Here is a 16,062-nt window from a genome sequence, read left to right as displayed (position 1 = left end):
GATATTCAACATACTTGAACATTTGTTAGCATCTGCCCGCTGATCCATTGCGTCATAGCTGCTATGGATTAACATGTACCTCATTTTGATGTCCTTCCTTCATCAATCTAAAGTGTACCTATCTGGCACAGACTTAATCCTGTTGCATTTGAATACTATCAAAATGTGCCTACACAATATCCCCATAATCTGAAACAACCCACATGAACATTTTGCAACTGTATCTTCCTCACTAAAGTCCACATAGTGTGTAACCGGCTTAGTCAACTCTTACACATGAACTTCATCCTCTATGAGATAGGTCTTTACTGTACCATCACGTTTAAGTAACTCTGGATCAATATCAATAATGCCGGTAATTTGCTATTGAACTTTCCTAAATTTAGAATTCGTGTACAGATCTTGAAATCTCTTTTCAATTGGAGATCTAGATATACACTGAATCTTGACACTAAATGAGTGGAAGTCAACAGCAGTTTCATTCTCAGTTTTCTTTTCCAACGCATTGTCAAACTGGTCGACAAACTCTTTCAAGTTTGTCTTAGCATGAACATACCCGTCAAAAAAAGCATTCATGCTCTCGCTGTGCTGTGTAGTACTCATTCCAACCCAAAATAAGTCTTTCAAGAATGCCAGTACCCAATACTCACGCTCATCATATAAACTTTTCACCTAGGCATTCTCATGCAAGTTGTATGTGGTGATCAAGCTGCTCCCAATATTTTTCAAATTCTTCAACACTTTGGGTGTCATACATATTTCTTCAAAGCAGTTTCATGCCACTTTTGTACGAAGCATAGGAGCCAAGCTTTTCAGGAACTTTCTTCAGAATATGCCACAAAGAAAATCGATATCGACTTTTTGGAAATACAATGACAATCGCATTTTTCATCGCCCTGTCCTGGATAATAGCTCTCGAAGCTATATCGTCCATACACTGCAACTAGGTCTGGAATCGTCTTCGTATCCTTACTGGATATCAATCCTGCTCCCAACAAAATTGACTAGCCGTGGTGGTTTATACCAACAAATGGTGCAAAAGACATACCATATCTATTCGTCAAATACGTGGTATCGAATGTGACCACATCACCAAAATACTGGTATGTTACCTTACTACAGGTGTCTACCCAGAATACATTCATTAACCTCCCATCATCATCTAAATCCATCAATGTAAAGAATCTGAGATTCTTGTACTACATCCTTAAAAAATACTCTCAAAGCGCTCTAAGTTCCAACGCCACCTTTCCCAAGTCACAGATGTCTTGTATTGTCGATATAATTACAACAATCATTTTCCAAACAAAAAGGGTAGGCTTTCGAATCCACTCGTGCCAATGACAAGACTACCAAAGCTCTTATTCATTCGGATGTCAACCAAATCATTTGCATCTATGACTCTTTTTACGGTCTCACTAACTTTTCTATTACAACGAAAGAAGAGAGATTTCATTGGACTGAGGCCGTGATTATGGATATTATGAACTGTTGTCAACCGCACATTTCCCTCAACTTTTAAGGTATTAATCTTTGCCTTACATTCCATCTTTCCTGTCGGATGTGGTTAGGCGCCATTCAACATTCTATTCCGAGCCTTCCCACCGTGAGCACAAGCAAGGGTGACGTATCTAACAGTCTCATCGTTGGCTTTTTCACTCATTTTTGTCTTCACTCCAAACCCGCATTTCTTACCATATTGCTTATAATAGCTTAATACTTCTTCAAAAAAATTAAATTTCATCCCCGACTTTGGCTCCTCAATCGTATCACCACCATCCATCTGGACACACTCAGGTGTCCCTGCACTGCCATCCTCGGTTTCCCGTAAATTTGATATATCCTCTTTACTCTTCTCATCAAGTCTAGAGGATGTACATGGTGCTTCAATTTCCCTACAATCAGGTGGATTCTCTATACGAACTCTTGAACTCGTCGCGGAGCTTATAGTGATGAGAGGAATCGGAGGTCTCATCTCATATTGAAATTGGTAACCAGCATTTTGCATAAAGCACAAAAATGAATGCAATTATTTTTTTTCATAAAAACCATAGTTATTAAAAAAAGACACTAACAAAGTTGCATAACCACCTAAATGTTGATTGGATATTGGTTGCCATCTGGATATGGCATAAAGGCAGGTGACCATGCAGGCACTGGTCCATGCCAAACGTGCATGTAATTTGAATGGTTAGAAGCAGTTGTTGGGATGTCCTAACATAAAAAATAATAATGATAAGTAGCAACCATGAGGTTGATGTAACAACTATCAACTCAACACATTCCAACAAATCTTTAAAATAATATAACATACCGTGCTTAGAGGATTTGAGATAGATGGTGTTAGCCGAGACGAGTGGTCTTCTCCTTCTTCCATGCTAACAATTCCAAGGAAAACTATATGTACAAACAATAAAAGAATACCTCCTGCAAGAACAAGAAAACAATCACCAAATTAAGTTGATCATGCTTGGGAAAACAAAGGTTAGAGGCATGAGTGTAAATGATCCAAACAAGTTAACAAAATAATTACATGAACAATTAGCATCTGCAATGAATTCTATTATTGGCAAAATAAATTGATTTTCTTAAAAACCCCGAAATCAGCTCACTAATGCTATCCACTCACCTTTATTAATATAAATTTAGAACCTAATATGAAATTTGACGAGCATTCCCACTTAAATCAACTATGGAATACAAAAATACGTAGTTGAAAGTTGTTCTTCTTCATGCCCACTTCAACAAGCATTCTTTGCTGATAGCAATCGGCAACAAGCATACCCACTTCAGCAAGGATTTTCTCCTTCATGCCCATTTCAAAAAGGGGCCCCTGTGCAACTACTGGATGTTTCAATGTACATCACAACTTTATTTTTATCATTGTTGTTGTTGATGAGGCAAAAGCAATCGGCATGAGCTGCATGTGTGCGTGTGGGTAGACATTAATTATTTTTGTGCCCGTGGCTTTGGAATCTTCCTCTTTAACAACGAAAAATGCTTATAAATATGAAAACAGAATGCATGCTTAAAATGTTTCTAGCCAACAAAAATAGAATGCGAACAAAAGACGAGGACGGACGCAGGATGTCTTACCTAGAGCTAGCCACGGAGACACGAAGCCAACAGAGCTCTGTTTTCTTCCATGATTTTGAGTATTTTTTGGTTTTGAAATAAAACTTCCCCTCCTTTCCGTCTGTGTTCCATTTTCTTGCCTTTGTTTTTAAATAAATAAATCAGCCGGTTCCCCAAGGGGGCCCCCGCGGTTACCTGTAGCACTATTGGATTATTAATGAGAAACAGTGTTACGGGGTTTGCAAATCTGAGAGAGAAATAGAGGGTAGAAGGCCAACTTGGTTAAGAGCATTTACATTCGATGTCCTATAACTTCTTTTTTCCTTTAATTTGAGGAAAAGTTTAGAGAATGTTATCAAAATCTCTCTCCATCTGGATCTCTATTTTAGGAAAAAAATTTAGGGGATGAACATTTGTTCTCTAAATATAGGGAATTACTATTCATCTCCTAAATCACTTTTATCAATATTTTATTCATTTCAATTAAATTAATTATTCTTTCAATCATTTATAATTTCTGTCATACTCATATTTGTAATAGTTTTAAATAATAGTTTTAAAATTAATTTAAATAATTACGAAAATATAAAAAAATAATAATTTTAAAAATATTAAAAATAATTTAAATTCTTATTCAAAATATTCACTAGAGTAATAGTTTAAAATATAAAAAAAATATTGAGTATTTAAATTTGTAAATAGAAGTGAGAGAAAAAAGTAATAAAGAAAGAATAGAGAAATATTATTTTAATAAAATAGGGAAATGATAAGGAATGAGATGTAGAAAGTTTTTTAAAAATAAGTAAAATGTAAGATAAAATTATAGGGAATGTCATATTTAGCTAAAAGTTAGGGAAAATTTTAAAAAACCAGATGAGAATGCTCTAACAAGGCTATTCGAGTTCAAGTTGATTAAACTCAAATTTTTCTCAATTTGATTAATAAATTATAATAAGTTATTCACTTACGAACAACGAACCCCTTTCGGCATTTACACCCAGAGCCCCTCACTCTCACGCCCAAGCTACCGCACTGGTCTGTAATGAACTCAGTAGGAAATTTCTCTAGAAGTGAACACTAGAATAGAGGGAAGTGAAATGGTATTAAGATAAACTGAATATTTTCGAGAAATACTCAACCTCCATGAAAATAGAAAGCATAAAGAAATAATGAACAACAAAATCTGTAATTCCCCTTTCTTAGACTCCCCCTTCTGCATGTAACAACCCTTGCCAATCAATGGCTTCCAAGTGGACTAATAACTGAAAAGGACAATATAGTAAAATAATAAAATTAACAAACTGTAGACACCCGCACATGGCTTCTTCTCTTTTCTTCCTCTACTTCGCAGCTTCTGTGTTGCCTTCTTCTCAAAAGGCACCATTCCTTTAATCGGCTCTGGGCTCACTCGTACGCTACCCTCCCAAGCCCTTCGGCCCCTCCACCCAGGCCCATTTCGTGGGCCTCGTAACATGGTCACCCATTTCCACCCCCACTTGGTTACCAATCGCCACCGCCGCCAGCTAGAGCGAGATTTCTTAAATTTTCTAACCTGTAAAATGTAAATCGGGTAATATTTTCCATTTTTTAATGTAATATTTTGTTAATCCGTTATTCTGTGAAGATGCTCATCTTAGTGTTGTGAGAGATCAATTTCATGAGTTGTGATTAATTTGTGAAGGTTCCCTTATGTTGTGTTTTAATTTTTCATACACATTATTTTAATTCTTCAAATAATATGCACAAATCTGCCAAATAGGCAGTTAACAAATCTGTCAAATGCACACTTGCATTGTTAATTTAAACTCAAATGTTGTGAGTTATAAGTAGACAATCTAAATGGCAAATGGTGTCATGGTTAGTTCATAGACGTCAATGGTTATTAAATTTTTTGGATGGGCCACCGAACATGTGATGTAATCGTGGCTCAATTTTTAGTTATACTTATCAATGTCTATATGGTAGTCCAGAAGAAGCTTCCATTTTCACTCATTTCAATCCATATTTCTACAGTTAACTTTTTAACGTTTACTTGTTAACTCTTTTTTTGTTTGATTCTTTTTTAGATGGACGGTACAAGAGAAGCAATTTCGAGAGACTCTACCACGGATAATGCTAATGACTCAACACAAGGGCAAAGTACTCCTCCACTCCCATCCAATGTAAGTGTAAGAGAATTTTCTCCTCTATCTCAGCTTACCTGAGAATGGCAATTAAGGGAACAAGAACCAAAGACCCAGCCCAAAACAAGTAGAATCTTCGACTTGGCCCACGAGTAGGCTCCTCTGGACACTACTTGCATGAAGGAACGTGCTCCAGGAGATGAGACTCGCCGACCTGGAGACCCCTCGAATAGTGTCAATCTCTTGAGTGTTATTCCGCGTAATGGGCAGAAAGTACCGGGGACCATCGATCCTCTAACATGGGAGGCATCAATGGACCACCAAGGACGCCAACGGGGTGAGGCAAATTGCGGAACCACGTTATATTAATGGCACAACTACCTGAGTTGTACGCCGCATTAATGACGTTGTCGTAGAACCACACCGCATTAAAAGATTTTGACAAAAGGAACAGTACGAAGAACATGGACTATATGAGGGCAGACACAATCTGTCCCCCCAAACTCATGGTATAAATAGCAAGTCTCAGGTACGAGAAACCCTTTATGATCCCTAGACTCTCTCACTTATTTACAAACTTCCAAGAGAATTTACTGATTTTGGCATCGGAGACTCCCCGACCCCAAGGCCGCCCTCTCCTAGTTGTCTTCTTCTCTATTTTCGCAAGCCCAAGTTCTAAAGACTTAAGTTGCTGGAACCTGATCCAAAGGCGTACGAAACACGACGTTAACAATGGCGCCATCTGTGGAATCGTTATAGATCTTACATGTACTTCGTATGCATGCAACAACCTGTTCTAGACAGCTCAGAAGAGATACAAAGGAAGCCATGGATGCAAGGCTGAAAACCATGGAGGAGTGGGAGACGAAGCTGACCAATGAGGTGCAAACACTTCGCAAGGAAAATGAGGAACTCATAAAACCTCAACAAGTGCATGATGAGGAAGTAGAGCCTAGCAATACCGAACACATGGGGTCCCGGAACACAAGGGCTGGAGAAAATAGGGAGGAGGAGCGAAAGAACATGTAGGACGAGCTCCGCAATCTCAAATGACAGTACGACGAGATTGCAAGGAAGGTGGGTACATCGTCTTCGATAGACCAACTATTCACGAGCACAGGTCTACCCTACACAAAGGAGGTGATGATCGTGCCCTTACCACCAAAGTTCAGGGTCCCAACCATGAAAATGTACGAAGGAGGGAGGGACCCCCTTGAACACCAGGAAACTTTCAAGGCTCACATGACACTACATGGCTTCCTGGGCGAGGTGGCATGCAGAGCATTCCCGCTGACCCTGAAAGGGCCAGCACGAGTATGGTTCGAGTCTCTAGCGCCCAGATCCATGGACAGTTTTGTAAAGCTGGACAGACTTGTTTTGACTCAGTTCATGTCGAGTCGGAGAAGGTGGCGCCAAGAAGCGTACCTCCCCACCATCAAGAAAGGGGAGGAGGAGAGCCTAAAGTCCTACCTGACTCGGTTCAACAAGGATTACATGACCACTGCAGACCAAGACGAGAAAATAACCTTGGCGACACTTCTAGGAGAGGTCTGGTCGCAATCCCAAATTATGGTTGAACTGGCGAGGAGGACCCCTGTGACACTGTGGGAGTTCATGGATTATGCTGACAACTTCATCAACGCTGAAGACACTTTTCGAGCCCTGACGGAGCCAAGAAAGAAGGAGCTGGAGCAAGCAGAGAGGAAGGCAAGGGTCCCAGCTAGAGATGAGGCCCACGGGAAGTCGGAGAAGAGTTCCCAAGACAAAAGGAGGGAGGAAGCTCCGACGATGGGACTGGGACCTCGGTTTGACCGACCTTCATTCACCATCCGCGTGGCCGACACCTCCGACGCCCACGAAGATGATGATCGGGTATTGCATGCCGCTACTGCACATACCATAGGTCCACCTCGCATAACACCGAGGATTGTTTCTCTGAGCAAGGAACAAGGGAGCATGCGGAGCACACAAGGAAATGCTATCCCTCGACCCAGAGACTAGAGCAGGAAAGAAAGGGAAGGTCAAAGGAAAGGAGCGCGCACTGAATCAACCGACGCACGAGGGAAGAAAGCCCCCGAAGACGACCACCAGAGCTGCTGCTGCAGTAAGATCACCCCAGTTCGCCACGACGAGCGAGACCTCCACTCGAGGAAACTTGAACCATAGCGGGAGGATTCATGGGTGGGGCACTTCCTCCTCAAGCACGAAAGCACACATCAAGTGGGCCCGGTACCACGAGGTGTACTCGACAGAGTACCATCTCGCCAAGCATCAAAGGGGTGAACCAACCCCGATCATGTCCTTTGTGGAGGCTGACAAGGAAATGGTCTTGTACCCCCACGACAATGCATTAGTGGTGACTATGTTGGTCACCAACTTCACCACCCACAGAATCCTCATTGACAATGAGAGTTTTGCGAACATCCTGCTCTGGGAGGCCTTCACCAGGATGGGAATAAATGCGACCTGACTACACCCATCCCCCATGTCGCTAAAGGGCTTCTCTACGAATATGGTTCATCATGTGGGAACCATCAAGTTGTCAGTTGTCAATTCTCACTGGTAGAAGAACCATTAATGCGACGTGGTTCTCCAACCTCCTCCTCTCAATCTACATTCATTCTGGTCCATTCATGTCTTCTCTATCAGTAGATCAACGGTTCCCCATTTATTATGCCTAATGTGCGAGCGAGCATTCGAGGACTGGACACTCCTCGAGGGGTCCTCAAATCAATGAGTCTCATCCTCTGCAGCACCATCCCACCCATCTAGGTGGGGTTCTCTGAAGGTGGCTACTCCGTAGGTGATGCAGCGGGTGATAGTCCGAGTGATGAACCACTCACCAGGGCTGAGTGTCCAGCAGGGGCGACTTTCTTTCAGATGCTGCGATCAGCCCCCCTCTGGGGGTTTTTAGCAGAGACCCTCCTGCTCCCGTTGAAGTCTCTACAGGATTGCCTGAGTCTGCAGGCCTTGCGGAGGCCCTTCCTTCTTTGTTTCAGCTGGCCTTGGAGGGTAGCCAAGAGGAAGCCATTGGTCGGGTTGCTAAGTACTTATCTGGGCTTTTTTCACGAGGTTCGACTACTTTTTCCCGCCTTTTACTTTCTTATATGTTCCTTTTTCGTAGTCTTTTCTTTATGTCACCAAGGCACCTCTCATCTTGTAGCCTCCATCGTGGATGATCAGAAGCAGTTATTCAAGAGAGCTTGGAGGAGGGAGAACAGTTGAAGAGTGTACTCGAGAGGAAGAGACTCGACCTATCAAGTGATTGGACCCGCACCTGCCTGTTGACGTCTGCAAGGAAGGTAAATTTTCATTTTCAGGCCACCAAAGGCTAACCCTCACTCCGTCACAGAAGGGATAAGGCAACCCTTAGGCCTACATTTCCTAATGGTGCCCCGCAAGGAGGTAATCTGTTGATGATCTTGTTGCCGTAGATTTCGTTGGTCGTGCATTGTATTGTTGGCGTCTTATTGGTAATATGAAATCGTGGAGCAGGTGTTCTGCATATTCTTGAAAGGTCGCGTTTTTATTAAATAAAAAGGAAAGTACAACCTAGGTGAAGAGATGTTACAAAATTAAGGGACACGGAATCCCTCTTTGGGGAGGTCGTCGTCCATCCTTCTCTCCAAAGCCACGCACCATCCCTTCGTGCACCATCCCTTCCCCCCTCAAAACTGGCTGGGCAAGGTGTAGTCGAAGGCCTGCCGCAATTTCTTCAACGGTGTCCGGCCTACCTTGTTTCATTGTTTTCGTTCAAGGTGGGCCCTTTATCTTTCTACTTCAACTCCTGGACGTAGCATTCCCTCACCGATACATGCTCTCCTCGGACTTCTCCTACTCCCTAAGGAGTTGAGAACTTCATTTTGAGGTGGTAGGTCGACGTGACGACCCTTATGTTGTTGAGTGTGGGCCTCTTGATGATGGCGTTGTATGCCGATGGAGTTTTCACCACCAGGAAGTCGACCATAATAAGGGCCATGCAAGGGCTACTCCCCCCACCAGGACAGATAGGGTGATGGTTCCCACCGATTAGACAATGCTTCCGGAGAAACCTTTTAAGGGCATTGGAGCGGGCAATAGCCGGGAGGTCTCAATACCCATCTTGACGAAGGTCTCCCAGAACAGGATGTTTGCGGAGCTCCTTTTGTCAATGAGGATTCTATGGGTGGTGAAGTTGGCAACAAGCATTGTGACTCCTTCTTCATGGGGGCACAGAACCCCTTCTTCGTCGGCTTCCGTAAACGAGATTACCAAAGTAGGGTCACCCCTTCTTTGTTTGGTGGGGTGATACTCAGTCGAGTATACCTCGTAGTATCGGGCCGACTTGGCATATGCTTTCCTGCTCGATGAGGTGGTGCCCTCGCCTGCAAACCCTCCAGCTATGGTTCAAATTTCTCCATGGGGTTGTTGCCTTGGTGGTGAATGGGGGCAACCTGGCGGTGGCCCCCTTATCGCCAGTCGTTGAGAGCTGTTCGCCAGTCTATGCTGGTCACCTCGATCTCGACTCCTTTCTCTCGATCTCCCCCTTCTCTCTTGCTCTTGTCTTCTGGCCAGGGAGCGGCGGCGCCTCTGTTGTTCCACATATTCCTCCCTTCCTCCCGGGGAGAAGCAGTCTTCAATGTTGTGTGAGGTGGAGCGATGCTACTTGTAGTAGCGGCACATTGTTCCTCAGTAGTCCTCATTTTGAATAGTGAACATGGGCCAATCGTACCGTAGTCTGAGTCCTTTTGCCGGGGCTTCCTCTTGCCGCTTTTCCTAGGAGCCCTTTTCCCCTTTCTGGTGCGATTTGGCCTTCTCTTTCCTCTTTACACGCTTTATTTACCTCCTTCGCAGCTCTGTCAACACCAGAAAAGTGTCTTTCGTGTTGATGAAGTTATCAGCATGGTCCATGAATTCTCGTAATGTCGCGGGAGTCCGTTTGGCTAGCTCTGGCATAAACTAGGAGCGCGGTCAGACGTCTCCCAGGAGCGCCGCCAAGGTTATCTTCTCGTCTTGGTCATGCACTCTTTGTTGAACCAGGTCAAGTAGGACTTCAGGCTTTCATCCTCCGTTTGTTTGATGGTGAGGAGGTATGTAGCAGAACACCGCCTCCTCCGACTAAACATGAACTAGGTTAGGAACAGCCTGGCTGGCTTACCGAAGCTGTCCACAGATTTAGGTGCTAGTGACCCAAACCATACATGTGCTGACCCTTCAGGGTGATCAGCTAAAATGCCCTGCAAGCTATTTCGCTGGAGAAACCATGCAACGCCATGTGAGCCCTGAAATTTTCCAGGTGCTCGAGGGGGTCCCTTCCTCCGTCATACATCTCCATGGCAAAGACTCTAAACTTTGGTAGCAAAGGAACCGCCATTACTTCTTCAGTATAGGGTAGATTAGTGCTAGTGAGCAACTAGTCTACCGTTGACGATGTGCACACTTTCCTTGTTATTTCCTCGTACTTCCCTTTGAGGCTATGGACTCGTGCTGCATGTTTTTCTGCTCCTCTCTCTTGTTAGGTCCCGCTTGTGTGTTTCGAGATCCCATTTGCTCAGTGTCGCTGGATCTCGCCCAGCCATCTTGCTCCTGTTAGGGTTTTTTGACTTCCGCGTTCTCTTTGTAGAGTGGAGAAGTTAGTTTCGTCACCCACTCCTCCATGGTTTTCAACATTGTTTCCATGGCATCTCCCATATTTCTTCTGAGTTGTTCAAAACAGATTATTGCAAGCATGAAAAGGACATGCAAGATCTATTACGATCCCACAGACGGCGTCACTGTTAACATCATGTTTCACACACGTTTGGGTCAAGTTCCGACAACCCAGGTCTTCAAAAACGAGCCTTACACAACGTAGAAAATACCTTAGCTTTGAGAGAATGGCCTTGGGGCTGAGGAATCTCCGATGCCAAGGTTAGAAAATGTCCTTGGAATGTAGTAAATAAGTAAGAGAGTCTAGGGATCAGAGAGATATTCTTGTACCTGAGATCTGTTATTTATACTACAAGCCTAAAGAGTAGACTGTGCCTTCTTTTATGAAGTCCAAGTTCCTCGTACTGTTCTTTTTGTCAGAATCCTTAAATGTGGTGTGGCTCTGTGATTATGTCATTAATGTGACATGTTGTCCGGGTGGCGGAAGCATTAATGTGGCATGGTTCTCCAACCTCCTCCTCTCAGTCTGTCTTCTTTCTGGTTCGTTCATGTTTTCTCTGTCATTAGATCAATGGTTCCCCGTTTATTATGCATGCTATGCGAGCAAGCACTCGAGGACTAGACATCCCCATGGAGTCCTCAAATCGACAAGTTTCATCCTCTGCAGTACCATCCCCTTACAAGTCATGTATAAATGAGCTTCCTAGTGGGCCGAGTTAATGGCTTTCTGCTCCGAGTCGGACTTAATTGGGCTCTTGGGCCTTTCGGACCTTGAAGAAAAAATCTTCTTATAATTAGTTTTAAAATATTTATATTTAAATGATATTTAAAAATAAGATAAAAAAAATGAGAAAGAAAATAAAAATCTCCTAATATCCAAGCGGAGCCAATCGTCTGTTGTTTTTGTCAGCAAAGGCCAAAAGCTGCAACAGTGTGAGAACAAAGAACTTCTTTTTGCGTGTGAACAGAGAACCTAGTTTGAGACTGAAAATTCTAAGAACCCACCTTATTGTGATAAAAACGAGGGATCCACATTATTAAATTCACACCTATCACATTTCTAAATACATTTAACTTATTTAAAATTTAAAATCATTTCAATTTATCTTAATTTATTATTATTATTTTTTAAATCTAAATATATAATATACTAAATTAATTAATTTTTTTAAATTTTAAAATAATAATAATAATAAATAATAATATTTTATCGTCTCAATTCAATTCAATTCAACATTCAAACACATCTTTAAATTATTATATTCGCATCTATCGCACAATAAGGGACCCACCTCATTGTCTATAGAAGAGCTGTTTTTCCTATGCAATGCTTGTTCAAGGACATGTCAGACACAGTTTTTCGCCAAGCGAGTGACAAACGAAGACCCAATGACCAACCCATTTGATACGCAAGAAAGTCCGACTTCTCAGTGTCTCTTTTTCCAGTCAAATTCAATTCATTTTTACTAGTAAACGCGGCACAGTCTACACCCCACTAATTCATGGCCGTTCCTTCACAACTTTTACGGCAGGAGCAGCTCTCTCTCTCAAGACTTTTGTGTCATTGGGTTGTTGGAAAAGGTAGGACTGACATAAAAGGAAGTCATTGTGACAATAACATCCTAATGATGTTTGCTCGCTGATTCTTGAGTTCATATGCTGCAGAAAGGGTCTTCTACGTTCAGTGTTCCCCTCTTTTTTTTCTTTTCCCTTTATCTTTTTCTCTCTTCGTATAGGTAGTTCTGAAACAGCATACTGATGTCAGGTATCTCTGAATCCATTTTCTCTTCTGTGTGTGTCCTAAATCTTCTTTATATTTAATGTATAACATAGATTAGTTTCCTGGGTTTCAAATTTTTTGGGGTCTTTAAAGGATTTAAGGCTAGCGTCTGTAACATCCTGGTATTAATTTCAGGCTTCTGGAGTTGTTACGGTTGTTGTTTCGAGTGACATATCTTGTGTAGGATTGTTTTTCTTTAAATGGATTTGTCTTCGGTTGGATTGGGTCTTTTCTGTGAATGAAAATTGTTTTTCTTTTGGTTTTTGTGCTATTGGAACTAAAGTTTTGTTGATTGTGTATATTATTGATCCAATTTCCTGAAAGCCCCTTTCTTTGTATAATAGTTTTTTTTTTTTTAACAACTAACCCTTATTTGTATAATTTCCAATAGGGTTTGATTTATTTTATTTTTAGACCTCCATAATGAATATTCCCACGCAAATGGTGTTGAATGGCAAATATTTTGCCGTTCTTGCCCACACTTTGATCTTGTATGTGGGTCTGGTTTTTTTGAGTGGTAGTTCAAGTTTTGCCAATGAGAGTGATATTTACTGCCTGCAAACCATCAAAAACTCTCTTGAAGACCCTTCCAACTACTTGAGCTCTTCATGGAATTTTGAAAACAAAACTGAGGGATTCATTTGTAAGTTCAACGGCGTGGACTGTTGGCATCCTGATGAGAACAGAGTTCTAAATATTCGCCTTTCGAACATGGGTCTTAAGGGCAAGTTTCCCCATGGCATCGAGAATTGCACAAGTTTGACAGGCCTAGATCTTTCTAGCAACAAGCTATCAGGGTCCATCCCTAGTGATATATCAGATAAACTCCAATTTGTGACATCCCTAGATCTCTCATCCAACAGTTTTTCGGGCGAAATCCCATCAAGTCTTGCGAATTGTACTTACTTGAATGTGCTTAAACTCGATCACAACCAATTGACGGGTATGATCCCACTTCAACTTGTCCTGCTTAATCGGATCAAGAAATTTAGTGTGTCCAACAATCTCTTGTCAGGGCCTGTCCCTAACTTTGGCCCTAATGTAACTGCGGCGAGCTATGCGAATAATCTAGGACTCTGTGGGGGGCCTCTGAAAGCCTGCCAAGATACTACCAAAAAATCTCATATTGGAATAATTGCTGCATCAGCACTTGGTGGTGTGACTTTTACATCTATTGTTGTTGGTATTGTTCTCTACTATTTGTCACGTGGAGTAGCTGGAAAGAAGAAGGAGGATGACCCTGAAGGTAACCAATGGGCAAAGACTCTCAAAGGAATGGAAGGAATCAAGGCAAGTTTTGTGATTCTATATGTTGCTCCTTGAAAATGCTATTTATGATATATGTTTGCTAAATAATTACTTATCAAAAAAATGTTTGCTAAATAAGACTATATTTTCCTCAGTTTCTTGAGTACAGAATAACTTTTCTATGGTCTTGATTTTTGTTGAGGAAGCTCCAACATGACTAACAAAGAAGGTAATGTTGTTTACAGGTTTCAATGTTTGAGAAGTCAGTCTCAAAAATGAGGTTGAGTGATCTCATGAAGGCAACTAACAACTTTAGCAAAAGCAATATCATTGGAACGACAAGAACTGGAACTATGTACAAAGCATTGCTTCCTGATGGTTGTACCCTAATGGTTAAGAGGTTACAAGACTCTCAACACCTAGAAAAAGAATTTGTATCTGAAATGAATACTCTGGGGAGTCTGAAGCACCGTAACTTGGTTCCCTTGATGGGCTTTTGTATGGCAAAGAGGGAGAGACTTGTGGTATACAAATATATGGAAAATGGGACACTTTATGATCAATTACATTGTACAGAACCTGAGGCCAGGACTATGTACTGGCCCATGAGGCTCAAAATTGGGATTCAAGCAGCTAGAGGTTTGGCATGGCTTCACCATAACTGCAACCCACGTATTATACATCGGAACATAAGCTCCAAGTGTATACTTTTGGATAAGGAGTTTGAGCCCAAGTTATCTGATTTTGGCCTTGCGAGGCTTATGAACCCGATTGACACCCATTTGAGTACTTTTGTCAATGGGGAGTTTGGGGATTTGGGTTATGTTGATCCTGAGTATCCGCGAACATTAGTTGCTACTCCAAAAGGGGACGTGTATAGCTTTGGAGTTGTTCTGTTGGAATTGATTACAGGTGAGAAACCAACCCATGTGGTTAATGCCCCAGAGACCTTCAAGGGAAGTTTAGCAGAATGGATTACTGATCTATCAAGTAATTCTCTTCTCCAAACTGCCATTGATAAGTCTTTGCTTGGAAAGGGTATTGATAACGAGCTCACACAATTTCTTAAAGTTGCTTGTAATTGTGTGTTGCCAACTGCAAAGGAGAGACCTACTATGTTTGAAGTGTATCAGCTTCTTAGAGCTATTGGGGAGAAGTACCATTTCACAACTGATGATGAGATCTTAATGCCATCTGATTGCACTGATGCTAATTGTCTGGATGAACTTATCGTTGCTCGAGAAACAACTCAAACCCATTGAAAGACAGATTTCTTTTTGCTTGAGATATCATAGTTTGGTCCCATATGATAGGTACCTGTTTGATATATGGTATAGTAGTAGCTGTAATGACTTGTGACGATATTAAGCATTTAGGCAAGATAATACATGGCATTTGACGCCCGTTGTGCTGCTACCTTTGTTTGAACCACCAATTGTATATAGATTTAATTCTGTGCTGTAATATCAAGATTGTGTTGGCTGTTGTCATTGCCCCCAAGTTATATTTGAAATTGCTCATTTGAGTTTGGCACGAGTAAACCAATTTTATGTTGTGACAAGTTTTTGTTGGAGCTGTGACTGCATGAAATATATGCTAAAAGCATGTGTTGCTTTCTTGGAGATATGCTAAGAAGGCAATGATCTCAGAGATCGGGGTTCAATGGCAGCTTGCATTCCCTTTAAAAAAAAGTGTAGTCTATCATAAAAATAAAAATAAAAATAAAAAAAATTCATGTAGATCTCATATTTATCTATTTTTTTCAAGGAGACTACGGAACTTGCAACCAAATATCATTTTCAGCTTAATATATTTGTGTTTCTCACTTTTTTTCATTTTGGTCATTTTAACCACTTATGGGTTCTTTCTCCCAGCATCTAAACATTTAATTTCAGTTTATACCATCAGCCAATCATATAGTTATCAAACCTTTTGGGTTCAGCTCTGCTATATTCTTGAATTTGTGCTAACAATTCATGACCTAAAAGAGATGGCTTTAAGCATGTGCAATGAGCAAAGTTGTAACACACGGCAACACCAATTTGGAGAAGAAGTGAAGAACGGCGGAAGACCAGAAGGAAGAAGAAGGGGTCGAAACCCTAGCACACATGAAGATGTACTTGCTCTGACTGAAGTGTAAAAATCGAACTAATCTGAAGTGATTTCTGATGAAGTACAAGGATTGGGTCGTGGGCCTGTGAGTTTGCA

At 41.6% G+C, this 16,062-nt stretch overlaps 1 protein-coding gene across 1 annotated transcript; it reads left to right on the top strand.

The window, feature by feature from the left end:
• The first annotated feature begins 12,182 nt into the window (after window positions 1–12,182).
• LOC109018834 (probably inactive leucine-rich repeat receptor-like protein kinase At5g48380) lies at window positions 12,183–15,395 on the top strand. Its single transcript, XM_019001026.2, has 2 exons — window positions 12,183–13,896; window positions 14,100–15,395. Exons 1-2 carry the CDS (start codon window positions 13,030–13,032, stop codon window positions 15,114–15,116), a joined length of 1,884 nt encoding a protein of 627 aa, XP_018856571.1. The 5' UTR covers window positions 12,183–13,029; the 3' UTR covers window positions 15,117–15,395.
• The last annotated feature ends 667 nt before the right edge of the window (window positions 15,396–16,062 follow it).

Source organism: Juglans regia, chromosome 11, assembly GCF_001411555.2.
Source record: "Juglans regia cultivar Chandler chromosome 11, Walnut 2.0, whole genome shotgun sequence".
NCBI lineage: Eukaryota > Viridiplantae > Streptophyta > Magnoliopsida > Fagales > Juglandaceae > Juglans > Juglans regia.
This window is presented reverse-complemented; position numbering and strand designations above follow the sequence as displayed.

Coding starts and splice junctions, on each gene's coding strand:
- LOC109018834 (XM_019001026.2), top strand. CDS start 13,030: ATGAATATTCCCACGCAAATGGTGTTGAATGGCAAATATTTTGCCGTT. Junction 13,897..14,099: donor AAGGAATGGAAGGAATCAAG/GCAAGTTTTGTG, acceptor TGTTGTTTACAG/GTTTCAATGTTTGAGAAGTC.